Source organism: Protobothrops mucrosquamatus, unplaced genomic scaffold, assembly GCF_001527695.2.
Source record: "Protobothrops mucrosquamatus isolate PMUCROS unplaced genomic scaffold, P.Mucros_1.0 scaffold578, whole genome shotgun sequence".
NCBI lineage: Eukaryota > Metazoa > Chordata > Lepidosauria > Squamata > Viperidae > Protobothrops > Protobothrops mucrosquamatus.
The window spans coordinates 391112-417041 of NW_015386879.1; the positions used below are offsets into that span (position 1 = coordinate 391112).

Genomic DNA, 25930 nt, shown 5'->3' on the forward strand with positions numbered 1-25930 from the left:
TCTCTCTCTCTCTCTCTCTCTCTCTCTCTCTCTCTCTCTCTCTCTCTCTCTCTCTCTCTCTCTCTCTCTCTCTCTCTCTCTCTCTCTCTCTCTCTCTCTCTCTGTGTGTGTGTGTGTGTGTGTGTGTCTCTCTCTGTGTTCTCTCTCTCCCCCTCCCTACTTTTCTCTCTCTCTCTGTGTCTTCTCTCCCCCCTTTCTCTTCATCTTCTCTCTCTCTCTCTCTGTCTTCTCTCTCTCTCAATCTGTCTTCTCTCTCCCCCTTTCTCTCTCTCCTCTCTTTTCTCTCTCTCTTTCTCTCTCTCTCTGTCTATCTGTCTTCTCTCCCCCCCTTTAAATCTGATATCTCCAGCCACATCTAGGAAAGGATCCAGTCTAGGAGCTTGGACTAACTAAAGAAACCAGTGAAAACTGCTTGGGGGGCAGGGGGGGTGGGGAGAAGTGTTAATTCTAAAATGCAGCCAGCTGAGGAATTCTGGGAGTTGAAGTTCACACATCTTAAGATTGCCACGGGCAAGAAACACTGATCTAGATAATGCTGTAATGCCACACCTACTAGCTTTGCAAAACTGGGCCTGATGAGCATTGGAATCCTGTGATATCTAGAAGATTATTGATGCCCCAAACCAAGCGGGCAGAAATCTAGTATGGATCAGTACTGCATATATCCAAATGGCATTCCATTTGGTCTAAGTTAAACCAATGCATATTAGACAGGGATACATAAATGCAGGAAAATATTTTCCTGAAACTCAACTTCTTCTCTTCTCTTCTCTTCTCTTCTCTTCTCTTCTCTTCTCTTCTCTTCTCCTCTCCTCTCTTCCCCTCCCCTCCCCTCCCCTCCCCTCCCCTCCCCTCCTCACAATTTCTGATCTTTTTTGCAGCATTTATAGGCATAATAATCTCCATTCTTCCAAATTACATATCTTGGTTCTCTTCTTCCTATAAGCAACCTCTTTTAATTAGGAAATTCAAAAATCCTCCTTATTTCCCATTCAGTGGACATGACAACCTTCAGTGCACAAGGATTTATTCTTCCTTTCTTTGCAGCTGCCCCAAACATATACTTATATTAACACAAAGTCCCCCCTGAGAGCCAACAAGAGTACTTGGCTCAGGATATCCAGACCAAAGTCTTCCCTGAACCATGAAAGAAAGTGGAACATACTTTCAGCTCAATCTGTTTCTTGGGAATATTGCTATTCCTTAAAGAAATAGTAGGATGTGCAGTGCAAGAATTATTTAATGCAGTAAATCCTGTTTTTGAATTTTTATGCATTTCCCCAGATAGGCACTGATTTTTGCAAAAACTCTTTTCAAGGCTGATGGATATCAGTTGTTTCTGTTCTGTGAGGAAGCTTTAGCAGATGGCCATTGCTTATGGTTAGAAAAAAGTGATATACTATTATTACATCTTCACTGTGATATATATATATATACAGTATATACATATATATACTGTGTGTGGAGAGAGAGAGATACTGTGTGTGTGTGTGTGTGTGTGTGTGTGTGAATAGAGAGAGAGGACAATGTATCTCTCACTCTGTGTGTACAGTATGTGTGCGTATATGTCTATATATATCTCTATATCCATCCTTCCATTGTCTGTCTGTCTGTCTGCCTACCTACCTTCCTATCTGTCTGTCTGTCTATCTATCTATCTCTACCTACCTACCTACCTACATCCATCCATCCATCCATCCATCCATCCATCCATCCATCCATCCATCCATCTATCTATCTATCTATCTATCTATCTATCTATCTATGGCTGGAGATAGAATTAAAAATGCGACTCTTGGGTGCATCTATATTGTGTCCAAATAATCACGATCACCAAGAGTAGCTAAAATGTTTATAAACAATTAAAAAGTTTAAAAAACAGTTTAAAAGCAATAAAACATTTAAAATTATCGGCAACCGAGCTTTCGTCGGACTCTCCCGACATCATCAGGGTTGCTGAGGCGGTGTTTATCTATCTATCTATCTATCTATCTATCTATCTATCTATCTATCTATCTATCTATCTATCTATCTATCTATCTATCTATCTATCATTTTTCTCCAGAGGATTTCAGCCCCAAGTAATGTTACTGTTATTCTTTAAATGGTTAAATATCTGCTGCAAACTTTTGCTTTTAACACTTAACCAGTAGATTTAGCGCTAAGTCCTGGAGGGTTACTTGATTCTATATGACAGTTGACATTTAATTGTGTTTAGTATCTGATCACTTATGACAGATATTCAATAACATTTAGGGACTGACAATTGACAGTTGGTGGCTTTTTATATTTGACATGTGTCAAAATCAATTAATTTTTAGGACATGTAGGAACCCTGAGAGGATAGCCCACCAAATGCTTGGAACACCCAATATCCCCTGTTCGCAAAATCCTTGAATTACACCATTGTTTCTCCTATTCCCATCTACCTCCATCAGAGACAAGTGAATAATATTCCCAGCGATCATGAGTTATTCATGGAATGCTCCTATTTTCTTGGCTGTCCTCCCATCCTTTCAGCTTTGCACAGATTGTTAAAGATCTGGGCTAGGCCAGGGTAAGCCCCTGTGAATATTTGTGTGTTTTAGTTCAGCTTTCCAGTCAGCTGTATTCTTTTCTCTGTGTTGTTTTCTTTTACATTTCTTTTAATTTTTAATAATAATAATAATAATAATAATAGTAAAGTTGGAAGGGACCTTGAAGGTCATCTAGTCCAACCCCCTGCTCAGGCAGGAAACCCTATACCATTTCAGACAAATGGCTGTCCAGTCTCTTCTTAAAAACTTCCAATGTTGGAGCATTCACCGCTTCTGGAGGCAGGTTGTTCCACTGGTTAATTGTTCTCACTGTCAGGAAGTTTCTCCTTAGTTCTAGATTGCTTCTCTCCTTGATTAGTTTCCACCCGTTGCTTCTTGTCCTGCCTTCAGGCACTTTGGAGAATAGCTTGACTCCCTCTTCTTTGGGGCAGCCCCTGAAATACTGGAAGACTGCTATCATGTCCCCCCTCGTCCTTCTCTTCGTTAAACTAGACATACCCAATTCCAGCAGCCGTTCCTTATATGCTTTAGCCTCCAGTTTTGTTCATGTGTAAGCTGCCCAAAATTGTTGAGGAATCAGACAACCTTGAAACGAAAATAAATAATAAAATAACTGTCAGCTTTTCTTTTCTTTTTCCTCATGAGATCCATTGCAAGAACAACTCTCACTGTGTCAAACGCCTTTTCTTCCCCTTCCATTCATGACACTTTTCTCAAACTTTGGCCTTGTTTATTTGTAATATCTCTTTTGCCGGTGTTGATTCCAAATTTTTGAAAATAGCTTTCCGTGAATGTTGGGGCGGGGAGCTCTTTACTACATATCTGGTGGTTGAAATGTTGCATTTTCCTCTTTCTGATTTGAGTCTGAAATATTTCCAGATAAAGTTATTTCCTTTGAGGGCTGGAATGTATTTATGTACCTCAAAGAGTAAATTTCCAGAGAGCACTATGATTGAATAGTGTAGCTATAAGAAATATAGCTACAGTTTCATATAGGACATTCAACGCTTCTATGATTCATGTCTTATAAACTTTATTTGCGCTCTGAATAAGATTCTGAATGCTATATGGCCAAAAAAGGGGGGAGGGGCCATAAGTATATTTACCATACAATTTGAAAATTTCTTACTGATATTTCTAAGGTATCTATAAGCTATTGTTAAAAAAAGAAAGTTGAACCTGCATAGTATCTACACACAGAAATGAAACAATATCCAGAAATCATTACTGGTGGAGCAGTCCAAAATAGAATAGAAATAGAATATATTTATAGAAGATAGAATATATTTATAATAGAATAAACATATAACAGAAAAATATCAGCTTAACGACACCATAACAAACATATCAAATATATTAGGATATTGTCATAGAATTTCATGCTTTTTCAGTGATGGTGGGAGTGTTCTTGGTGGTTCCTTGATTAGGCTATTGTTTACTGAGTTGGTAACTCAGACAGTAATAACTCAGACAAATAATTAAACAACACTGACTGAGCAAGCCACTAATACATAAAAAGAGAACAAACCCCTCTCCCTTCTAGCACTGATGATGTTATCTAGTTGGGTAATGAAATGTCTGCAAGAAAACAACCAAGTTCAAACAGCACCAAGGACCCACAGTTGTTCTCCTCCTCCTCCTCCTCCTCCTCCTCCTCCTCCTCCTCCTCCTCCTCCTCCTCTCTGCAAGCCACATTCTCTTCTAGCACTGATGATGTTAACTAGTTGGGTAATGAAACGTCTGCAAGAATACAACCAAGCTCAGAGAAGACCAAGGACCCCACAGAACATACTCAGTAATACATCTTCATCTTTCAAGTGCCCCAATACTATTTGTATTCTTTAATATAAAATATATATTTTCATAGCAAATGAACCATAATCGTTTTGCCACTAACATGTATTGATGGCTTATCCAAGTTCCAGAGGCAAGAAAATATTCTTCAGGAATGGAATATTTTGTCACTCCATTCCAGGATCACGCTGAAGAATGCATCTTCTCTTGGTTTGGTGTTTCCTTGCTTTTTTATTCTTATCCTTCTTCTGACAGAAAGGAAAGTATAGTTCTGGTCCCAGGCCAAAATAAAGTGATTTGATGAGATTTGACTTGACTAGTAGAAAAGCAGATAGATTGATGAAGGTTTCTTCCATGCTTCTTTCTCAGAAGACTCATCAACCTTTACTGCTCACTGTGCACTGTCCAAGGTACTGACAATTCATTTTTGTGTCAGACAGACATGCTTGGACTTGATGGATTGCATTGTTCCCCAACCTGGGTGTCCTCCAGAACTGTAGACTTCAACTCTCGAATAACCAGCAACAGTCATGCTGGTTAGGAAATTCTGGGAGAGAAGCCTTCACATCTAGAAGGTGGCTAGTTTTATAAAAACAGAACTGTTGTGATAACTGAGGGCCCTGGTGCCTGAGATTATGGGTTGCAGATATTTATTTACTTAACTGATATCCCATCTTTATTATTTTTACAAATAACTCAAGGTGGCAGGCATATCCAACACATCTTCCTCAAGGTGGCAGACATATCCAACACACCAGACATATCCAACACAACTTCCTCCTATTTTCCACACAACACAACCCTGTCAGATGAATTGGACTGAGAGAGAGGGACTGGCCCAAGGTCACTTATCTTGAGCTCAAAATCTCCTGGTTTTTAGCCTGGTGCCTTAAACACTAGACCAAACTGGCTATGATGTTGATGTTGAGGAGAATTCCAACTTTTTTTAAATGGGTTTCTTGTAGATTAGCTGTGGGTTTCTTGTAGATTAGCTATAACCTATTTCATGTTTTTCAAATCAAAGCATGAAATAAGAAAGGTAAATAGGAAAAAAAGAAAACAATAATAAACTGCTGAAAGAGTTCATCTATTCCTCCTAAGAGGAACAGGGAAACAATGATAGTCAAGGCAATGCGTGTTTGTCTCTTTCATTTCACTGATGAGGGTGATCTATTTATTTTTTTTAATTATTCTGTAAAACAAAGCAACATCCTTCCCCGCTGAATAGTTCCGAGTGACTGGAATGTAGCATCAGAGAGAGAAAAAAGAGAACATCTCAGTTGTGGTTTATAGATGGGGATGAAAGTCATTAAAATTGATTTCTTGATGAACAACACTAAGGAAGCCTTCATCTAGATGTTTTATCAATTTTCAATTACTTAGTTCCTTCAAGACACTTTCATGTTCTATTCTGAAACACCGTGTTTCTCAAAAATAATTCATAAAGTAAATCAAGCTCATCAGATGTAAGAGACGAGCAGCCGAAGTATGTGAAAAGCAACAACTAGAACAGGCTAGTGTACACTTAGAAGTCTGCATTCAGTTTTGGTCACCATATTATAAAAGAGATGTACAGACTGTAGAAAGGGTGCAGAAAAGACAACAAAGATGATTAAGGGGCTGGAGGCTAAAACATATGAAGAATGGTTGCAGGAATTGGGTTAGTCTCATCTAGTGAAAGGAAGGAATAGGAGAGACATGACAGCAGTGTTCCAATATTTGAAAGGCTCCTAGAAAGATGAGGGAGTCAACCTAATTTTCAAAGCTCCAGAAGACAAGACAAGAAACAGTGGATGGAAACTAACCAAGGAGAAAACCAATCTAGAATTAAGGAGAAATTTCCTGACAGTGAGGACAATTAACCAGTGGAAAGGCTGGCCTTCAGAAGTTGTGGGTGCTCCAACACTGGAGGCTTTTAAGAAGAGACTGGACAGTCACTTGTCTGGAATGGTTTAGGATCTCCTGCTTAAGCAGGGACTTGGACTAGAAGACCTCCAAGGTCCCTTTCAACTCTTTTATTCTGTTTTTCTCCTACTGTTCTCTTGACTTAAAGGAAATGATTTATCCTGAATAGAGACATTCTGTTCTCATAGCACATGGGAATTTACCTGGTTGAAGAAACTGCTCTTCCTCAAATAAAATATTTGGTTTAGTAGGACTCTGGCAATTAAATCAGCTCTGTTTGTTCTTTCGTAGCCTACAGATCATGCATGAAAGTTACATTGTTGTGTCACACTCCCAGGGCTGTTGCTGAAAAGTTGGGAAAAGGTAATTAAAGGATGCCATATATATTGACAGATTTAAATTAGATTTCTGAAAAAGTGAAGTAGAAGTGCTAAGAACATTTTCCCTTTCTGCACTGACACTTGAATTGAAATAAGATTTTCATTCTTCATTCATGCGTGCCTTCAATTTGTATGGCCACCCATCTCAGAAGTGACTCTGGGCAGTGAGCAATCATAAAATAAATTAAAAACGCATTTCCATCATAATGCAAAAAATTAGAAGTTAGAAAATGTTTTATAGCATTCATAAATGATATGGGGATTTTGGTATTTCTCCATCCAAAGGAGCTCCTACTCTCTTTCTCTTTGGTCCTACCTAATAGATGGTGTAATTACAATCAATTCGGTAGTTTCAGATTCTAAATATCATTCAAAAATAGCCCAAGGTATAAGAAGTTACTATATTGTCCTTCTATTATATAGTAGTCCAATTTGAGGGTTACAAAGGCTTGTGTCAAAGGCATGGCTCCTGCATTCTGATCCTCTACAGTGGTCCAAGTTTCACTCATTATAGTAAAAGGTTACTGGGATGAAGACAAGCTATCCTGCCAGCATCTCTACAGGTCTCTTCATCCTTATATCGGGGCAGCACTTTTCCCAGCTGAAGACAAAATTGAAATTTCATTAAATTAAAATTTAATTAGTACGATTATTCTGCAGCCATGAATTTAATAATTCCATACCTCAGATTTTTATTTTTTTAAAAAAATGGCAATTGGGTAGCCACACCTGGAGATTTTTGGATGCTGTTTATCAAGTTGTTCAGGGACCAAATGTAGCCATGAGAGTAATGTGTTTAAGTACTAAAGTTTCAAGCAGGTTGATAAACACATGTAGTTAAAATTCTTAACTGTTTTCTCAAAGTGAAGAATTCTAATAAGCTTGAGAATCCAACTTGTCAAAAGCCTTGTAGCTAAAAGGGGATACAAGTCCCCTGCAGTCCTTAATATGACAGTTCTACCCAAATGAATTCTGGAAGTTGTAGTCATAACGCATCTGAGAATTAGCAGGTTGGGGAATGGTGGATATCTACCAAAGGGAATAGTCTGGAATTGATTTAGTCTTCAGTTATCTACATGCTGATCTTGAAATGAAATCAAGCATATATTTATCCCAATGAAGTTGGCTTTCTGACAGGACGAAATAATTAAAGAGACATTACTGTAAACTGATGTTGGGCTGTAGTTTTTGCAGTCAACGGGAGAGTTGATGCTTGATGAACAATCCAATTAAAACTAGCAACAAAAGACCTAAAATGTCAGCCAAATTGCTTTTTAATAGTCAATGCAAACATCACAATACATAAACATGAAATCTCTGTAGAATTCTAAAGCTTCGTGGTGAAACAATTGTAGAAATAAATAATAATTACACTACCTCGGGAATTATTTTAATAGATTCATGTTCATTATAAATATTTTCTTGGCTAATTATTTTTTTTTAAAAAATAGTTTCCCTGGACATCTTGTTTATGCCTTTGTTATCCCAGTTGCATTTGATATTGAATAGAAGAAACATCTGAACATTTTATTGTATTTTTTTAAGATTAATTAATTTGTTTCTCAATTTGTATCACTAGTAGAAATTGCTTCAAGACTGTTTTGATGGGATGGTGAGATGGTCCCATTGCAAGTCATACATGTATGGGTGCCCAGGGTTATATGTGCTGGTGTGTGTGTGTGTGTGTGTGTGTGTATGTATGTATGTATGTATGTATGTATGTATATGTTTTCTGAGGTTTTCGCGGGTGTTTGTATGTAGGTCTTTGGTTATTCGGGTTTTCTCCCGCATAAAATTGGAAGTGTCTTGGCGACGTTTCGACGAAGTCCCATTCGTCATCTTCAGGCTGGTGTCTTCAGCTTCGGGCTTCTAGAACTACCATCATGTCACTCCAGTCCTTCTTTTCTCTAGATTAGCCATATCCAAATCCTGCAACCATTCTTCATATGTTTTAGTCTCCAGGCCCTTAATCAATTTAGTTGCTCTTCTCTGCACTTTTTCCAAAGTCTCAACATCTTTTTTCATTTTTTTATTTCCTATGCATGTTCCTTGATTAGAGAAAGGTCTCTCGCATGAAAAAGACAAGTTGCATCTCTTGGTAGGCAGTCATCTAATAATCTCTGTAGTATTTTACAACTGCTGTTTGCTCTTGGGAATTCTGGCAAACAAAATAATAGAACTTGTCTAAGTGCTCTAGATATTGCAAGACATTTAAATGCAGTTCCAAGTCAACAGAGTGCCCAGGAAATGAGGTACAGGGTTGGGAAGAATATTTGTTGCGTCTTGGATGACATCCAAAAATGAAATAAAAATGATATGGATCTGTATCTATAGACACAAAGATATGAACACTGCAATTGCACCAGCCTGCTAGATCTCGGGAGATTTCGAGCTACTTGTGTGAAGTTTCATGAAATTTTGGCTGTGTTTAAAAACTGGAACCCGCTGTGAACAGAAAAACAGCAATCATATTGATTGAGACAAATTGGTGAAATAAGCCCCCAGATTTGCTGTCTAAAAATCAGGCTTTGAGGAGAAGAAAATAAGAGCATTAAACTGATACTGAACATTGAAACATATGTTACAGGTCCTGATACAATTTTAAGTATAGCCGTGCTTGTTTCCTGCAGAATTTGTAAATCTCACAGCAGCACTGAACAATTTTAAAAGCTACTTAAGCTCCAAAATTCCATAATATTTTATTAAACCTTTACAATGAATATTAAACCCTGATTTGCAACAATGTATTAATGTAATAGTGAGAAATGTAATGTCCTTTTAAGACACATTAAATTCCTCCTTCCTGAAAATGGTTAGTGTTTTTCATTAGCCACAATGTTTTATATCAAATTACCCCTGGAAAGAATTTGTCTTTAATTATAACTACTGTTTGTAAATTTATCTTGTTTCAGCAAACCAATTTCCTTTTCTCTTTGATCTCACTCATACCCAATCTATAAAATTTTACTCTTTTGAAGATTGTTTCAGATCTGTTTTAATTAGGGTGTTTACATGCTTAGCTGTTGTTATTGGATTAATTCTATGGAGAATTTCGTGTATTTAATGCCCAACATTTTTTGTTTGAAATTCTGGAATGTTGCTTTGATGTCAGAATAAAGGTGAGAGTGAGCATACTTGGAAAAAGAAGTGAAGTGACTAAATTTTCTTTTATCTGTTAAAATATTATGAATCTGTATCTTTGTATTTCTATCCTAAAAGTAACTTCTTGATAATATGTGAGATTAGGCACGGAGGAATCAGAGTAGTAGGAGAGTAGAGAAAATAGAACTTCTACAGAAAAGCTTGAAGCAATTAATAGTGTAATGGAGGCACTATGATTTACGCAATCCACAGCTATTGTTAAAAGTTTATTGTAAACAGGTGAAGTTTGATTCTTAAGGAAAAAAATGATAATATCCTGCTCAGAGGAGCAATTAAGATTTTTAACGTGGTGCTATGAGTTCTGTCCTCCTTTTATTGTAAAGGGGATACTTCAACAATACATGGAAATAGGTTCAGTTTCTGTATCAGAATGTATTCAAATATGATTTTCATAGGAGGTATTGATGTACTGTACTCTATCTACCAAATCACTGATTTGGGCCAAGGTGAAGAATCTTCTATCTGACATATGTTATTATTATGATATCCTCCTCTCAGCTTCAATACATGACATCAATAACTGTATCCTACTGTGATCTGATTGGCTCATTGCCAAAACAAGATGACACCCGATTGGCTCTCTAAACACTCATGCTCATTGGCTACCATCAGATGAAGGAAAGCTACCTGAGATCAACCTGAGCAAGTTGTGCTTCCTTTTTCTGGTTATTTGGCTATACTTTTTCATAGAATACAGTACATATAATTGAACAAACTTTTGTTGCATTACATTCTTGATTAAATTATCTTTCCACTGATATATAATTTTATGGTACTACTCCCCCCAAAAAGTGGTGTTATTAGCCATCAAACCTCAAAAATACACTTTTCCCAAAAGGTTTCCACAATTTTGGCCACTACTGTATCTTGGCCTCAAAATGGGAATGAAAGAGTGAAGATAGATGAAAGATCTTCAAATGGATTGTGAGGTTCTGTGACCACAATGGACTGGTGAGCCTATATTAATCCATTAGTCATAACATTAATGGTAGAAATCTGAAAAGTAAGGTAATTTAGAATGCCGGGTTCTAAAGGGAACATGATACATCAGACATTATGTCTGTTTTGTGGGGGGAAAGTAGCAATGAGTAAGACCTAAATGATCTGAAGCAAAGTCAGGTGCTAGTAGCCTTCTGTCTGGCAAAGAAGACAATGCAATAAATTGAAAATAGCAGAACAAACTCGCTTCCTGAAATGCTTTGAGCAGGACCTACCTGGAAAAATAAATAATAGCATAATAGTTCTGGAAGAAAAGAAGGTCTCCCCAACCCAAGAAATTACCTTAAATGGAGAGGGACAACTTACATTTCTTCACCTGAGGACGTTCCCTGTGAAGAGTTGAAGGAACTGTCAGAAATAAGGAAGTGGTTAAGAGGCAGAAATGATTGCAAACATGGCTTCTGAAAAGACACAGGTATCTTTGAAAAAGAACCTCGGTTTGTGAGGGAAGGGTTTGCTTGCCTCATTAATCTTTTTTTTAATCCCTCATATTCATCTGGAGGATTTCTCCCCAATCCTCCCCCCGTTTTATCCCTTTCTCTTCCTTTTTTCCATCCTTTTTCTTCCCTTCCTGGTGCAGTTCCTCTTCTCCTCAGTACCCTCTTCATACTGTTTGTTGTTTATTTTTATGCATACAGCTCTTGGCCATCTTGATACGTGCATTAAATATAAGCCCGCATACCATGAAATATATGGAAATGAGGGCTGAAAATATGGATGTCCCTGTAGAACAGGGGTGTCAAACTCAATTTCATTGAGGGCCGCATCAGCATTGCGGTTGCCCTTGGGGGGGTGGGGGTGTGTGGCCAGGATGGGTGCGGCCTACTGGGTGAGCATGGATGGAGTGGGTGTGGCCTACTGGGTGGGCGTGGCCAGCTCTACACCGTTCGCGTCAAGGGTGCCTGTGGGGGCCTGGGCAGGAGTGGGACAGATCTGAGGGTCTCTGGCAGAAGAGGGTGGGACCGGGGCAAGCGCCAAGGCATGGTCCATTTCTTCATTCCTCACAAAGTGTGACACCTCCCCAACATGCACCCAGGGGGCGGGGCCGACATGGCAGGGGCTGGTTCCTCGCTGTTTCTAGATGGCCTTGTGGAGCTAAGACTGAATGCATTTCAGCATAGATGGCCACCACAAAATTGTACATTGGCTCCCTCCCGGCTGTCCTGGGCCAGGGCCAAGGCAGCGGGGGCCGTTCCCTCACTGTTTCCAGGATGGCTTCGCGGGCCACATGAAACCACTTCGCGGGCCGCATCCGGCCCCCGGGCCTTGTGTTTGACATGTCTGCTGTAGAAGAAGGGAAGAGGGGGAAGGGAAGGAGAGGAGGAGGACCAAGGAGAAGAGGGAGAAGAAGAAGGAGAAAGAGAAGAAGAAGGATGGGAGGGAAATGAGAAGGAGAAGGAAGAAAGAAAAGGAGGAAAAAGGAGGAGGAGGGAGGAGAAGGAAGGAAAAGGAGAAAGGAGAAGGAGGACAAGGGAAAAGGAGAATTTCTACTCTTAGTAAACCAGGTTAATTCATATTTTTTGGACTATGGCTGAATCCAAAACCCAGTTCATATTTGCAATTCGATGACGTTGATTAGAATCCACTTGAGCTGTCCAATTGATTTGATTGGAAGAGTTATTAAAAAGCATATGTGGACCTATAGAAAAGTCCGCTGGAATTTCTAAACCAGTGATGGCGAACCTTTTAGAGACTGAGTGCCCAAAAACTGGCCCCACCCCCCATCCCACCCCCTGCCCCGCCCCTGCTTTGTCTCCACCCCGCCTGCCCGCGGGGCCACTCATCGCCTCCAGGGCCCACCGCAGATCGCCTAGCAGCGCCATGGCAGCCACGCCCTCTGCCTGTGCCCCGCAGCATCAACTGTGCGTGATGGGGCGTGAGGGCACAGTCTTGTCTACACTGCCTGGCTGCCATGTCCTTGACTGCACTGCTCCGTGTGGGCGACACTCAGGGGCGACTCTTCTCCAGGAGGGCTGCTGGTGAGGAGGGTGTCATGGGGGGAGGCAAGGCTGGGGCAATGGCATGTGTGCCCACAGAGAGGGCTCCGAGTGCCGTCTCTGGCACGCGTGCCGTAGGTTCGCCACCACTGTTCTAATCCATTCCAAAGCACCGACTTTGCAATGATCTCATGAAACCAGTTGACAGTTGAGGGATTCAATCCGAAGAAGTAATTAGATTGAAATCACTTTCCTATTGAAGCTTTGTGCATGCCTAATAGTTTGCAAAAAAAAAAAAAGTAGATCTTTAAAAGGAATAAATGAGCATGTCTTGTGGAGCCCTGCATGTTAAATACAAAATGTCTAAGATTCATCACTTTTTAATGCATTACTTTAAATGTGCAATTTCAGCAGCAAACAATATGGTACTAGAGTGCTGTCAAAAAATGATGGAACAGTTTGATTATTTTCACGTTTTGGGGGCGGAGAAGAAACAGTAATTCGTAATTTCTTCAAATGTGCTATGGAAAGGCTTCCATTTAGCTTTAGCCAAGCTTACAAATAAGTTTGCAGTTAACCAATAGCACGGCAAGTGCAGAAGACTTATTTGTTGACAAAAGGACTTTTTTTCATCAGTTGCCAAGCGTCTGAATCTTGATCACAGGACCATGGGGAAGCTACAACAGTCATAAATGTGAAAAACGGTCATAAGTCACTTTCTTCAGCACCATTGTAACTTTGAAAAGTCACTAGACTAGACGGACTGTTGTAAGTCAAGAAAGGCTTGTATTTGATGATTTTTTACTGTAATGCAGTGTGAAATATTTTATGTTACTGCCACGATACTACTCTAAACAAATAGGGTTAGCCGATAAAGTTGATAAATACAATAAAAAGATAAGTAAGTAATTAAATCCTTAATTTGGAGGGGGATGGGGGCTATAAGGGAGGCTTCAAGTGATGCAAAATCCTGCATTGCAGTTAGAAGAATTTCACGCAGGACCTCAAATGCTTTGAACTAATTTCTGAACCTTATTCTTTTTCATCAAATGCAATGAGCGGTAGGAGCCCGGAGTTGTTCCCAAGAAAACCGCGGGGACTAGGCACCCGTGCGGGCAGAATCTCGCATGCCTGTGAGGCATGCTTCTCATGACCTAGTTCTTCAGCTTTTTATCGGCCAAAATGTATGTTCAGAAGACTCAGTAAAATGAGGAAAATTGGGCACTTGTGCCTAGTGATGGCCAAATCTTTCTGCCTCTTATCTTAGTTTTCGTGTTTGTGTCCTAAAATCCTCCAAAATTAAAAAGAAAAGGCTATTGACACCTTTCTTAGTACGCTTACGACGGTCAATTAGATTAGATGGTCCAAGGCTAATACGACGAATAATAATACGTAATTATAATTGCCGAAGAGTTTCTTGTAGAAGGTTTAATTAAATCGTACTTTTTCTAAAGGTAGAGACTATGGTAAAGAAGAAAAGGGGTAAGACTTGGTCACTGATTCTCTCATTTTCTCTCTCTCTCTCTCTCTCTCTCTCTCTCTCTCTCTCTCTCTCTCTCTCTCTCTCTCTCTCTCTCTCTCTCTCTCTCTCTCTCTCTCTCTCTCTCTCTCTCTCTCTCTCTCTCTCTCTCTCTCTCTCTCTCTCTCTCCTTTCATTTTCAGAGGGAGAAAGAGACTGCACATCAGTAAAACAGTTCATTCATTCAAGAATCCATTCATTCCTGAAAAAGTTTCTTAAGAGGAAGAGAGTTTGCTAGAACTAACCAGCTTCTCCTCTTCTGTCTCAACTTTAAAGATGTCGATGTTTGCAAGATGAATGTTTCTTTCACAGTTTGATTTCCTCCTAAATTAAATTCAGTGTGGGTGGTAAAGGAAGTGTTGGGTTGACTGAGTAGTAGTATACTCTCGGGTTGTGACAGATCTGCTGAGGCGCAGTGGCTCAGGGGCTTAATGGCGCTGGACTCTCAGCTCCAGAGGTTCGAGTCCTAGCACTGCAGGGCAGGGTGAGCTCCTGTCACTTGCCTCAGCTTCTGTCCACCTAACAGTTGGAGAGTGTGTTCTATGCAAGTAGATCAGCGGTTCTCAACCTGTGGGTCGGGACCCCATTTGGGGTCGATCGACCATTTCATGGGGGTCGCCAAGCAAGGCTGTCCGCCATTTTTTTTGTCCGCCATTTTTTTCCCCTTTTCCGGCGGGTGCCTTACCTCCCTTGAGCTGGGCCAGCTGGTGGTCGGCCTGCTCTGTCTCTGCCGCTTGCCAGCTACGCCTCGGCCGGAGCAGGGGGCGGAACCACGCATGCGCGGCACTCCCAGGCAGGGAAAGTCGTCGTCTTACGACCGGTTGGGTAGTCCTCGACTTACGACCGGTTTAGTCCTCGACTTATGACCGGTTTAGTCCTCGACTTACGACCAGTTGGGGGTCGCGGCATTAAAAAGGTTGAGAACCACTGAAGTAGATAGATAGGTACCACTTCAGTGAGGAGATGAGCTGGTGTTCTGTGTGGGCAGTCGGATAGCTGTCAGCTCTGAACCTTCCTGGGTTTGGCACCTATTTGCAAGGCAACTCCAAGTTTGGTCTGGTGGTTAAGGCACCAGGCTAGAAACCGGGAGACTTGTGAGTTCTAGTCCTGTTGTAGCCATGAAAGTCAGCTGGGTTGACCTTGGGCTAATTCCTCTTTCTCAGCCCAAACCCACCTCACAGGACTGTGGTTGTGGGGAAAATAGGAGAAAGGTACGTTGGATATATTTGTCCCCTTATATTATTTGTAAAAGTAATAAAGTCGGGATGCAAAAAAATTAAATAAAATGTGGCATCTTTGATATATTGACTTAAATTTCTAGGCAATGTTATAATCCTTTGGGACCAAGGCACTCTGTTTTTTTTTTGTTGCTTAAAATAACAGAATAACAGAGTTGGAGGGGACCTTGGAGGTCTTCTCAAGGACTTCCCCTGCTCAGTCAGGAAACCCTATACCAGTGATGGCAAACCTTTTAGAGACCGAGTACCCAAACTGCAACCCAAAACCCACTTATGCATCGTCGGGTGCCGGGTGGGTGTGGCCCATTGGGTGGGCACGGCTGCGGTGGTAACGGCAGACTGGGTGGGACTAAAAAGTTCAATCAATCAATTCCAACTTTGCAAGATCTTTTTTTTTCCCACAAGAAGTTAAAATTGACTGATTGATTGAACCTTTTTTTTTTTTTGCACACGACAGCGGAGGCCTAAAGCAAAAAGGTTTTATAAAACCCAGCTGAAGGCCTAGGACTGGGGCGACGGCGCGAGTGCCCACAGAGAGGGCTCTGAGTGCCGCCTCTGGCACCCATGCCATAGGTTCGCCACCACTGCCCTATACCATTTCAGACAAATGGCTGTCCAGTCTCTTCTTAGAAACCTCCAGGGATGGAGCACCCACAACTTCTGGAGGCAAGTCGTTCCACTGATTAATTGTTCTAACTGTCAGGCAATTGCTTCTCTCCTTGATTAGTTTCCATCCATTGCTGGAAAAATAATAATTTGGCCTCTTGTTTTGTTTGCTTTCTCTTCGAATTTCAGAAATGCCAGGGAGCCCACGCAACCAGTTTACCTTCAGACCCCTGCCACCTCCGCCGCCACCACCCCACGCGTGCACCTGCAGCCGAAAGCCTCCTTCAGCAGCCAATTCCCTCCAGGCCAGATCGCTCACCACCCGCAGCCAGCCGAATCCAGCCGCCCCATCGCCCCCGAATACCCAGGACTCTGTGCATCTTCATAACAGTTGGGTTCTGAACAGTAACATACCACTGGAGACCAGGTAAAGCATTTCAACATCTGTCCTTGAACAAGTCTGTGAACTGAAAATGGGCAGAAATCAAAGAAAGCAGCATAACAAAATAGAATAATAGAATAGCAAAGTTGGAAGGGACCTTGGGGGGTCTTCTAGTCCAACACCCAGCTCAGGCAGGAAACTCTATACCATTTCAGACAAATGGTTGTCCTATCTCTTCTTAATAACTTCCAGTGTTGGAGCATTCACAGCTTCTGGAGTCAAGTTGCTCCCCTGATTAATTGTTTTAACTGTCAGGAAATTTCTCCTTATTTCTAGTTAAATCTCTCCTTGATCAGTTTCCATCCGTTGCTTCTTGTCCTGCCTTCAGGTGCTTTGGAGAATAGTTTGACCCCTTCTTCTCTGGGGCAGCCCCTCAAATATTGGAACACTGCTATCACATCATCCCTGGTCCTTCTCTTCACTAGACTAGCCACACCCAGTTTTTGTAACCATTCTTCATATGTTTTAGCCTCCAGGCGCCTAATCATCTTTGCTGCTCTTCTCTGCACTCTTTCCAGAGTCTCAACATCTTTTTTATTGTATGGTGACCCAAACCGGATGCATTTATGGTCTTTTGCAGCATCCTGCTGTCACATTACTGCACTTTATGACATTTTTGCCCCAAACTGGCATTTACTTCTGTTTTTGGCAAACCTGTGCCAGCAGTAAACCATTGGTTTGCTTATTCACTTAGCGACTGTGCATTTGCTTAACGACTCTAGTGATTCACGTAATGGCCACTGTGAACATGGTCAAAACATTGGGCTTGGTCATGTCACAAATTACAACCACGATGGGCAGGATCTATTATGGTCATAAATCAAGGACTATTTATAATTGCAATCTTGTATTCCAGGCAGGAATACTTTATATGTCCCCTACTTTCTTTAGCTTTTGTGGGCAGCTTTCAAAAATGATTACTTCCACTAGTATGTTTTCACCTTATATTTCGTAATGTTTGACTTTTTCCTTACCGAAGTACAATTTTATAACACTTTGTGGATCCAGTCCCCAGAAGTCTGAACCGGGGAAATACTGAACACCTGAAGTTAAGGGTCTTAAGGAGTCGGTCCGTGCGACCGACTCCTTAAGACCCTCAACTTCAGGTGTTCAGTTAAAAGGGCCAAGTTTGAAGACCCCTGATCTAGGTGATTATGTTTTTAAACACTTTCTGAACTTCAAATGCTTCAAATCAATGGATGATTGGTTCCATGACCTGGGTTACATACAGAAAGCAGAATTAATTATTGATCTCAAACACATCTTAAGTTGTGGGATCAATGAAAGATGCTTCGTTGATGGTTTAGGAGTCCTTAGTAGACCCCAGGAAAGTAGACATCTCTGTAAATAACTTAGCTAAAAGAAAGAGGTGAAGGAATTAGTATTTGTATATTCTGTGTCTCTAATACAGCAATATGCTGTCCACTCTTAATTGTGTCAGTTCTTTTTTCTTCAAAAACCTTGATAAAAAAAGCATGTTTAAATCTGGGTCAAATAGTTTCCTTCTCTTTTCTTATTCTGTGCACCATAAAGAGTACTGTAAGCTTCTAATTTCCTTTTAAGCAGTTTACCAATCCCAAGACATGGTGTTTTGTTCAACCAGTGTTAGCAGAGATCAATCAGATATCCTGAATCTGCATTTACTTAAAAGCCACTACAATAAACATTTGTGGAATGGTTTTATACCTTCAAAATTAGTTGAAAGCTAATTGCAACTTGTACATTAAGGAAACAGTGCAGCTGTAAAAGTAACATATGGATAAGCTTCTCTGAAGTGTTCAGCAATCCTGGTTTCAAAAGAATTATCCCAATGTTGCTTAAAATAGCAAAAAAATCTGTCTCTTGGGTTTTGGAAAAGTAGATATAGTAACAGATAATGGGCAATATTTTTGAACATAGAACATAGAATAGAACATAGAAAAATAGAGTTGGAAGGGACCTTGGAGGTCTTCTAGTCCAATCCCCTGTTCAAGCTGGAGACCCTCTACTATTTCAGACAAATGGTTGTCCAGTCTCTCTTTGAAAGCCTTCAATGATGGAGCACGCACAACTTCTGAAGACAATCTATTCCATTGGTTAATTGCTCTCACCATTAGGAAATTTCTCCTTAGTTCTAGATTGGTTCTCTCCTTGGTTAGTTTCCATCCATTGTTTTTTGTCCTGCCTTTTGGTGCTTTGAAAAATAGTTTGACCTCCTCATCTTTGTAGAGTCATGGTGGTGCAATAGTTAGAATGCAGCATTGCAGGCTAATTCTGATGACTGCCAGTAGTTCGATTCTCACTGGTTCAAGGTTGACTCAGCCTTCCATCCTTCCAGTTTGGTAAAACGAGGACCCAGATTGTTGGGGGAAAGATGCTGATCCTGTAAACTGCTTAGAGAGGGCTTTAAAGCACTGTGAAGTGGTATATAAGTCTAAGTGCTAGTGCTAACTGCTAGGAGATCCTCAAACAGGGATGCAACTCAATATTGACAGGAATATTAAACTAATGTCCTACGAAGAGATTGGACAGCCATTTGTCTGACATATGGGGCCTTCTCCTTGAGCAGGGGGTTGGACTAGTAGATTTCCAAGGTCCCTTCCAATTCTATTATTCTTATCCTGACATAAAGAGAAGGCAACATTGTTTAAGATCTGTTGGGTGATGGTTTTAAAAATATGACAATAAAACAGAATATACAATGTTGCAATGGTTCCAGTATATTTACCAAAATATACCATCTCAAGAAACAAAAATTGTAAACCCTGGTCTTCTCTTTCTATCAACCATTAGCTGACTTTTTAATTAGTTTATTTGTTTGTTTATTTGTTTGTTTATTAGATGTTCATCTGGCCTTTATGATCTTGCAAATAACTCAAGGCAGCAAACATACATAATATTCCTTCCGCCTCTTCCCCCCCCCCCCCATAACAACCCACTAACATGAGTTGGTTTGGGAGAGAGTAACTGGCCTAAGCCGGTTGGCTTTCATGCTTAAGGTGGAACTAGAACTCATGTTTTCACCCGGCCTGCTTTCATGCCAGAGGCAGGACTAGAACTCCTAATCTCCTGGTTTATAGGCCAGCATCTTAACCACTATACCAAGCTGGCTGGAACATAGATAGAATAGATATAATTCTTTATTGGCTATGTGTGGTTGGGCACACAAGGAATTTGTTTCCGGTGCATAAGCTCTCAGTGTACATACAAGTAATAGTGATAATCATGATCATATACAACCTAAAAATACATTCATCATAAATCGTGAAATACAACACTTCATCATAAATCATAAGATGCAACACTTAGAGATAGTCATAGAGTACTAGCTAAGCAAACAACTTAAATCATACTAGGATACCAAAAAAACCAATATAAATTGTAAGATACAAGCAGCAAAGTTATAGTCAAAAGAAGATAAGGATAGGTAATAGGAAAGGTGAGGAGTATCATAGTAATACAGCTTTACTAGTATTTTGACAGTATTGTAGGAATTAGTTGTTAAGCAGAGTGATGGCATGGGGGAAAAAACTGTCCTTATGTCTAGTCGTTCTGGTGTGCAATGCCCTGTAGCGTCGTCTTGAGTATACAGGTCCTCAGTGGAAGGCAGGCTGGTAGCCATTGTTTTTTCTGCAGTTCTAACTATCCGTTGAAATCTGTCTGTCTTGTTTGGTTGCAGTTCTAAACCAACAAAGATAAAAAAATATGCACACAGCTGATAAGAGTAAAAGTTATTTCTAACCCTTCTCAGCCAATAGTTTATTGGCCCTTTCTCTTCTGAGATAAATATTCTTTATTACAGTCATTAATCAACCAATATTTAGTATCGTGATAAAACATTTGCAATCCCAAACCACTAATTTGGAGAATTCAACAATCCAACACGTGTTTTCTAACTTTTCTGAAGATATAATTATTCTCTGTCATTGTCTTATTTTTGCCAGCATCATGATCATAACTCCGATTTTTTGTACTTTGAGTGACTTTGTAGAAATATTAAACAATGGATGTTTTAAGAGGCAGATGCTTACAAAACATCAGTAAACTGAGTGAAAGGTTGATGTTACATCTTTTTCATTTACAAAAGCATGCAAATCACAAAACAGAGGTTCCATAATGTCTGAATGCAAAGAATTGTGGTTTATTGCAACTATCATAGCAGGGAACAACCCAGCATACAGAGATCAGGACAGTTGCTGGGCAGTTACCATCTTACCAATAAAGGAAAATATTTGTAGCTCAGGGTTGAAATGAAGGGCCCTGGGTGTTCTCTGAGTTTGATTGTTTTCTTGCAGATGTTTCATTATCTACTTTAGGTAATGAAACATCTGCAAAAAAACAACCAAGCTCAGAGAGCACTAGGGACCCCTCAGTTACCATCTTACCCCATCTTCTGTTCCTTCCTTAAGTAAAGCAGTTGTTTTACTTAACCGAATAATAAGGCTGGCCTTAAATTTAAGGAAAAACAGATGGTTGCCTTCTTCCATGCAAACTCAGCTTCACCTCAGGCCTCTGAAAATGAATCAGACCAAGAGATACTGGTGGTTACCCAACACATTTGTGTTTGACAAAGATGAGATTGACTTCTCAAGTCTAATCTAATGTTGTTGTTGTTAATTGCGAAGTCGTGTCTGACCCATCGCAACCCCATGGACAACGTTCCTCCAGGCCTTCCTAATGTTATAGAGCAAAAATGACACTATCCATTACTTGATCATCTTGGTCACCTTAGATGACCTATAATCTGGCTGCCTATATAGTTTCTGCTTAAGCAGAATGCTTAGAGTGGTTTTTTTGTTTGTTTGTTTGTTTGTTTTCTGGTTGAGCGTAAGCAAAGTCTTTCTCTTTTTTTCTTTTCTTCTAAAAATGATTTAATGAGACTCAACCATGACAATTGATCGGAAGACAGATGCTTCCCCCCCCTTTTGCATAGCTGCATGAATAGGAAGAGAGGGGGGCACGGGGTGGGCAGGATTCTTACACCATCAGACACATGGGATGGCAGCTGTTTTACTGTTTAAAATCTTTGTTGTGTAATATGCTGAAGTCTATCTAATAGCTGTAAGCTGGGTAGTTTTGTATATTTTTTTGTGTCTGTTCGGATGATTTGTAATCTCAAAGAAGATTTAAAGGCATTTATTTCTGTCCCCCTCTAATACAGAGGAGAGATAATTCAGGACGTACATGTTGTGTGCTCCTAGGGAACCAAATCTGATTCTTAAAACTGATTGGTTACCATTAGCATTAGATATATTAAAATATTAAATATTTATTAAAAAAAAATAAAATCAGGTCAGGGCTGTTTTTCTTCCAACTGGTTTTGTTTGTTTTTATAATCACTTTAATATGTTCCTATTCTGTCCTACAGTTCTGATGATATTCATGGCTCATGATATCCATCATCATTATTAAGTGTTTCAAACCCCTGGAAGGTACACACAACCACTTCTCTTGATCTAGACCAGTGTTTTTCCACTTTGTCAACCTTACGATGGGTGGACTTCAACTCCCAGAACTCATCAGGCAGAATGTTTTAAGACATGTGAGTCAGCTTCATTAAGGCACCAGGCTAGAAAGCAGGAGACCGTGAGTTCAAGTCCCACCTTAGCTATAAAAGCCAGCTGGGCCAGTCACACTCTTTCAGCCCTAACCCTAACCCTCACAAGGTTGTTGTTTTGGGGAAAAGAAAAGAAGGAAGGGATATTAAGTCTGTTTGCTGCCTTGAGTTATTTGTAAAAATAATAAAGGCAGTGTTGGAAGAAAAGTCTTCATCATGGTTCAGTCCAAGCTGGGGATAAACAACATGGGGACTGCTTTAGAAAGAAGGTTGCAGTTTATTGAAGAGGAGAGCCAGACCGGAAGATGGCTTTGGAAGGAAAGAGGGAAAAAAGGGGCTGAGCACATGTAGGGAGTGGGTTTTTATACCCTCTGGAGCCTTTTGTTTGGAGTTGTTTCCTGTTCCTGTTTTGAGGCTTTGTATTTCCTGTGTCATGTATTTTGACCTGTGTCCCTTTGGCATCTGTGAGTTAATTCTATTATGTCCTGTCTTAGACTTTGGGTGGGGTATGTAGATTTTAGGTGTCTTTGTCTTCTTAATCTTCTAGCTTCAACTTTCCTGAATTGTCTGCATTTCTATACAGCTGGTTTCTGCTTGGGGAAGGGAGACCTGGGGCTACCAAGAAAAAGTGGGCATGCCTTTCTGCCTCTTTAAGATCCTTTGAGGAAATATATTTTTCTGCCCTTTTAATATTTCCTTCTCTGGAGGGGCTGACTTCCCACAGCGGGATACAAATTAAATAATTGTGTGGACTTCAGCTCCCTGATTATTCCAGAATTCTGAATTTTGGGGGCTGATGTCCACACATTTTAAAGTTGCCAAGTAGGACAAACACTGTGTTCCCAGAGAAAACCCAAAACTGACTATTTATAGAAGTAAAGATTTGGATGGTGCCTTTCCGTTTATTGTATAAAAGCCTGGAAATGGATGCTTAGTTTAGCATTAGTGATGAAGCAAGATCCTTCATTGCTTCAGAGATAACTGTGTAGCTTAGGGGATGGGGCTTAAAATGCACGTCACCTAACTTTCTCTTCCAATTCTTTGCTGCCCGTCATTTAACATTAGTAGCCTGTGGTAATTGTTTCTCTTTGCTTAATCATAACACTGGCTTCGCTGGTTCCAACTCGTTTCTGGGAAAGCTGAGCATTAAAAAGGAATTTGGAAGATGGCAGCAAGATCTTCTTATAGAGGCATAAGAAACAGGAAACCGAAAACCTTGGTTTGTTTCAGGATGCCAGGAAGCTTTATTTAACGGAAGATGGTTTTGGAGATAAGGGATAAAGCCTTTTACAAGCTTTGAAAGAGACAGGAAACCAATGCAAGGAATTAAAGAGGGCCACCAGGTGGCCAGGATAACAAGAGAAGTAAATCGTAGCATCGGGATAATCCTTAATAGCAAAGGTTTTTTTTAAAAAAAAAAGATGCAAGGGAAATAAAAAAAAAAAGTTAGCAGAGCAGATTTAAAAAACGGTAACATCATAGCACATAAATACAGCAGGCAGGCAGCATTAATGAACAAATAAATGGAGAGCTTTTCTGTCCTTTGAACATTTGGGATAATAAAACGTGTTTAAACTGATGCCTAAAGGGCGATAGAAGATAGCCCATCTCTCTCTCCAGGTAGAAACATATAAACAAGGCCCAGGGACAGAAAGAGCTCTAATTCAGCTTTTATCCACCCGAACTTTGAAGAAAATGGACATCCTGGAGCCAAGTTCTACCTAACCCCTTCCAATCCTTTTGATGACACCAGGAGCATCTCACTCTCAAAGACAAGTAATGCCACAACTGTTTTAAGAAGATAACGATTGTGGCAAAGCGCAAGGATAATATTTAAAAAAAAAATCTGTGGCAGGCAACCAGGATAAAGAGAAAGCTCAATTCTGCACATTCTTGTGGCTATGTTACACAGGTAGTCCTCAGTTTACGATCATAATTGAGCCCAACACTTCCATTGTTAAATGAGACATGGGTTGCCTGTTTTGCCCCATTTTACAACATTCCCTTGCCACGGTTGTTAAGGGAATCACTTGCAGCTGATCAATTAGTAATCTGGTTGTTAAGTGAATCTGGCTTCCCCCATTGACTTTGCGTGTCAGAAGGTCACAAAAGGAAGATCACGTGAGCCTGGGACATAAGTATGAACCGGTAGCCAAGCATTCGGATTTCGATCACGTGATCATGGGGATGCTGCAAAGGTCATAACTGTTAAAAACGGTCGTTAAGTCTCTTCTTTCAGTGTCGTTGTAACTTTGAAGGGTCCCTAAATGAACGGTTGTAAGTTGAGGACTACCTGTATAAATTTCCACACCTCCCCCATGCTGTAGAACAAAGAACTCAGATTCTGTTGTCTCCCTTCTCCTAAGCATGTGTGGTTGACGCATAAGATTTGCCTTGTCACTCCGGCTTGTTGTCTTTATAGAATCCTCAAACGAGCTATTAAGCGGAACATTATACCACATTCCATCAGCTGTCACTCTGATTGTCATTCTAGTGTCTTAGTCGCTAGCCAATTGCCAGGGAGAAAGTCCTACTGAACAGGAGAACTTCCTTCTGAATGGAAGAACATTGGATTATATTTTGAAGACTTGTGTAGATATAGTGGTAAAACATCCTTCACAATTCCGACTTAACCAGAAATGAGCAAATGTGTTGATGCCGCAGGATATCTTTCCCGGGGGTTTGTTTAGGATAGCAATAGCCATGGGAATGGCAAAACAAATCAAAAAGGCTGTTCCTGGTTTTGCTGTCCTGGTTTCAAATTATGCCAACTGTACTTGAGGTGCTGAACTAGGAGTTGGACAATCTGTGTTGTGTTCCTTCCTTAGACAATGGAAGCCAACTGGATGGCTTTGGGCCAGTCACAGCCTCTCAGTGTAAGGCAGAAGGCAGTAGCACACCACTTCCAAAAATGTTGTCATGAAAATGTGTCTTTATAGTTATAGTTATGAAGTTATAACTCAAAGGTATGCATACAACTGCATGCAAGCCCCCCCCCACACACACTGATTAAATATAGTTTTTTAGAAAAATATTTTCCCCACAAATAATCATCAACAGCATCCTCATCCATCATATTCTATAAGAGGTTCTAATTCACTAGAGAGGTGTCCCAAGGTAAGTACAATAATTATATAAAATTACACATTTTATGGTTGAGTGGAAAATACGTGTTGGGTCTGATCTTCTCCAAAATCCATTGCTGCACCCTACTGATGGCCAGTATGATTGAGTGTATGAAATGAAACAAGTGATTTATTTACCACAATTTAGACAGATGCAATATTCTCCTGAACTAGAAATTTTGAAGGTAATTATCAGGCAGATGTGACACTTCTCTTAATGAGTCTTTACTTTCCTATTTTGAAATACAAATGATGGCACTGCTTAATTTTGCAGTGCCTTTGACTCTATATATGTGTTATTCTGACATGCTTCTCGTACGTGGCATTTTCTGCCTAATTAAACAATAACTCTAACCTCACTTGGGGCGCATCACCTTTTTAAAAGGCATGCTGAGACTTAGAAGTTCTGTCTGACAATCCTTGTATTGAGATTTTTCATGGTTCCCAGTTGGAAGAAGGATTCTGAAAATAGTTCAGAAATCTCTGCTATAAAGCAGAAGCTTTAAACCCGATCATTGCCCCATCAATCTCATTCTTTTAAGTTGAAAAATGTATTGGATATACCTCTGGCTTAAGCATTTTTAATTCATCCTAGAGTAAATTGTCACTGAGTAGTTCATTCTATCTGTCTGTCTATCTGTACATTTCTGTCTACTGATCTCTCTATCTATCATCTATCTAGCTAGTATTGATACCTCTCTGGCACTGATGATATTACCTAGTTTGGGTAATGAAATGTCTGCAAAAAAA

At 40.2% G+C, this 25930-nt stretch overlaps 1 protein-coding gene across 1 annotated transcript in view; it reads left to right on the top strand.

Moving 5' to 3' along the window:
* The window catches only part of TENM1 (teneurin transmembrane protein 1), a 238034-nt gene that overhangs the window by 75272 nt on the left and 136832 nt on the right, over positions 1-25930 (top strand). The window contains exon 3 of the mRNA XM_015817351.1: positions 16267-16504. Coding sequence (XP_015672837.1) covers positions 16267-16504 — 238 coding nt within the window. The remainder of the gene's footprint in view (positions 1-16266; positions 16505-25930) is intronic.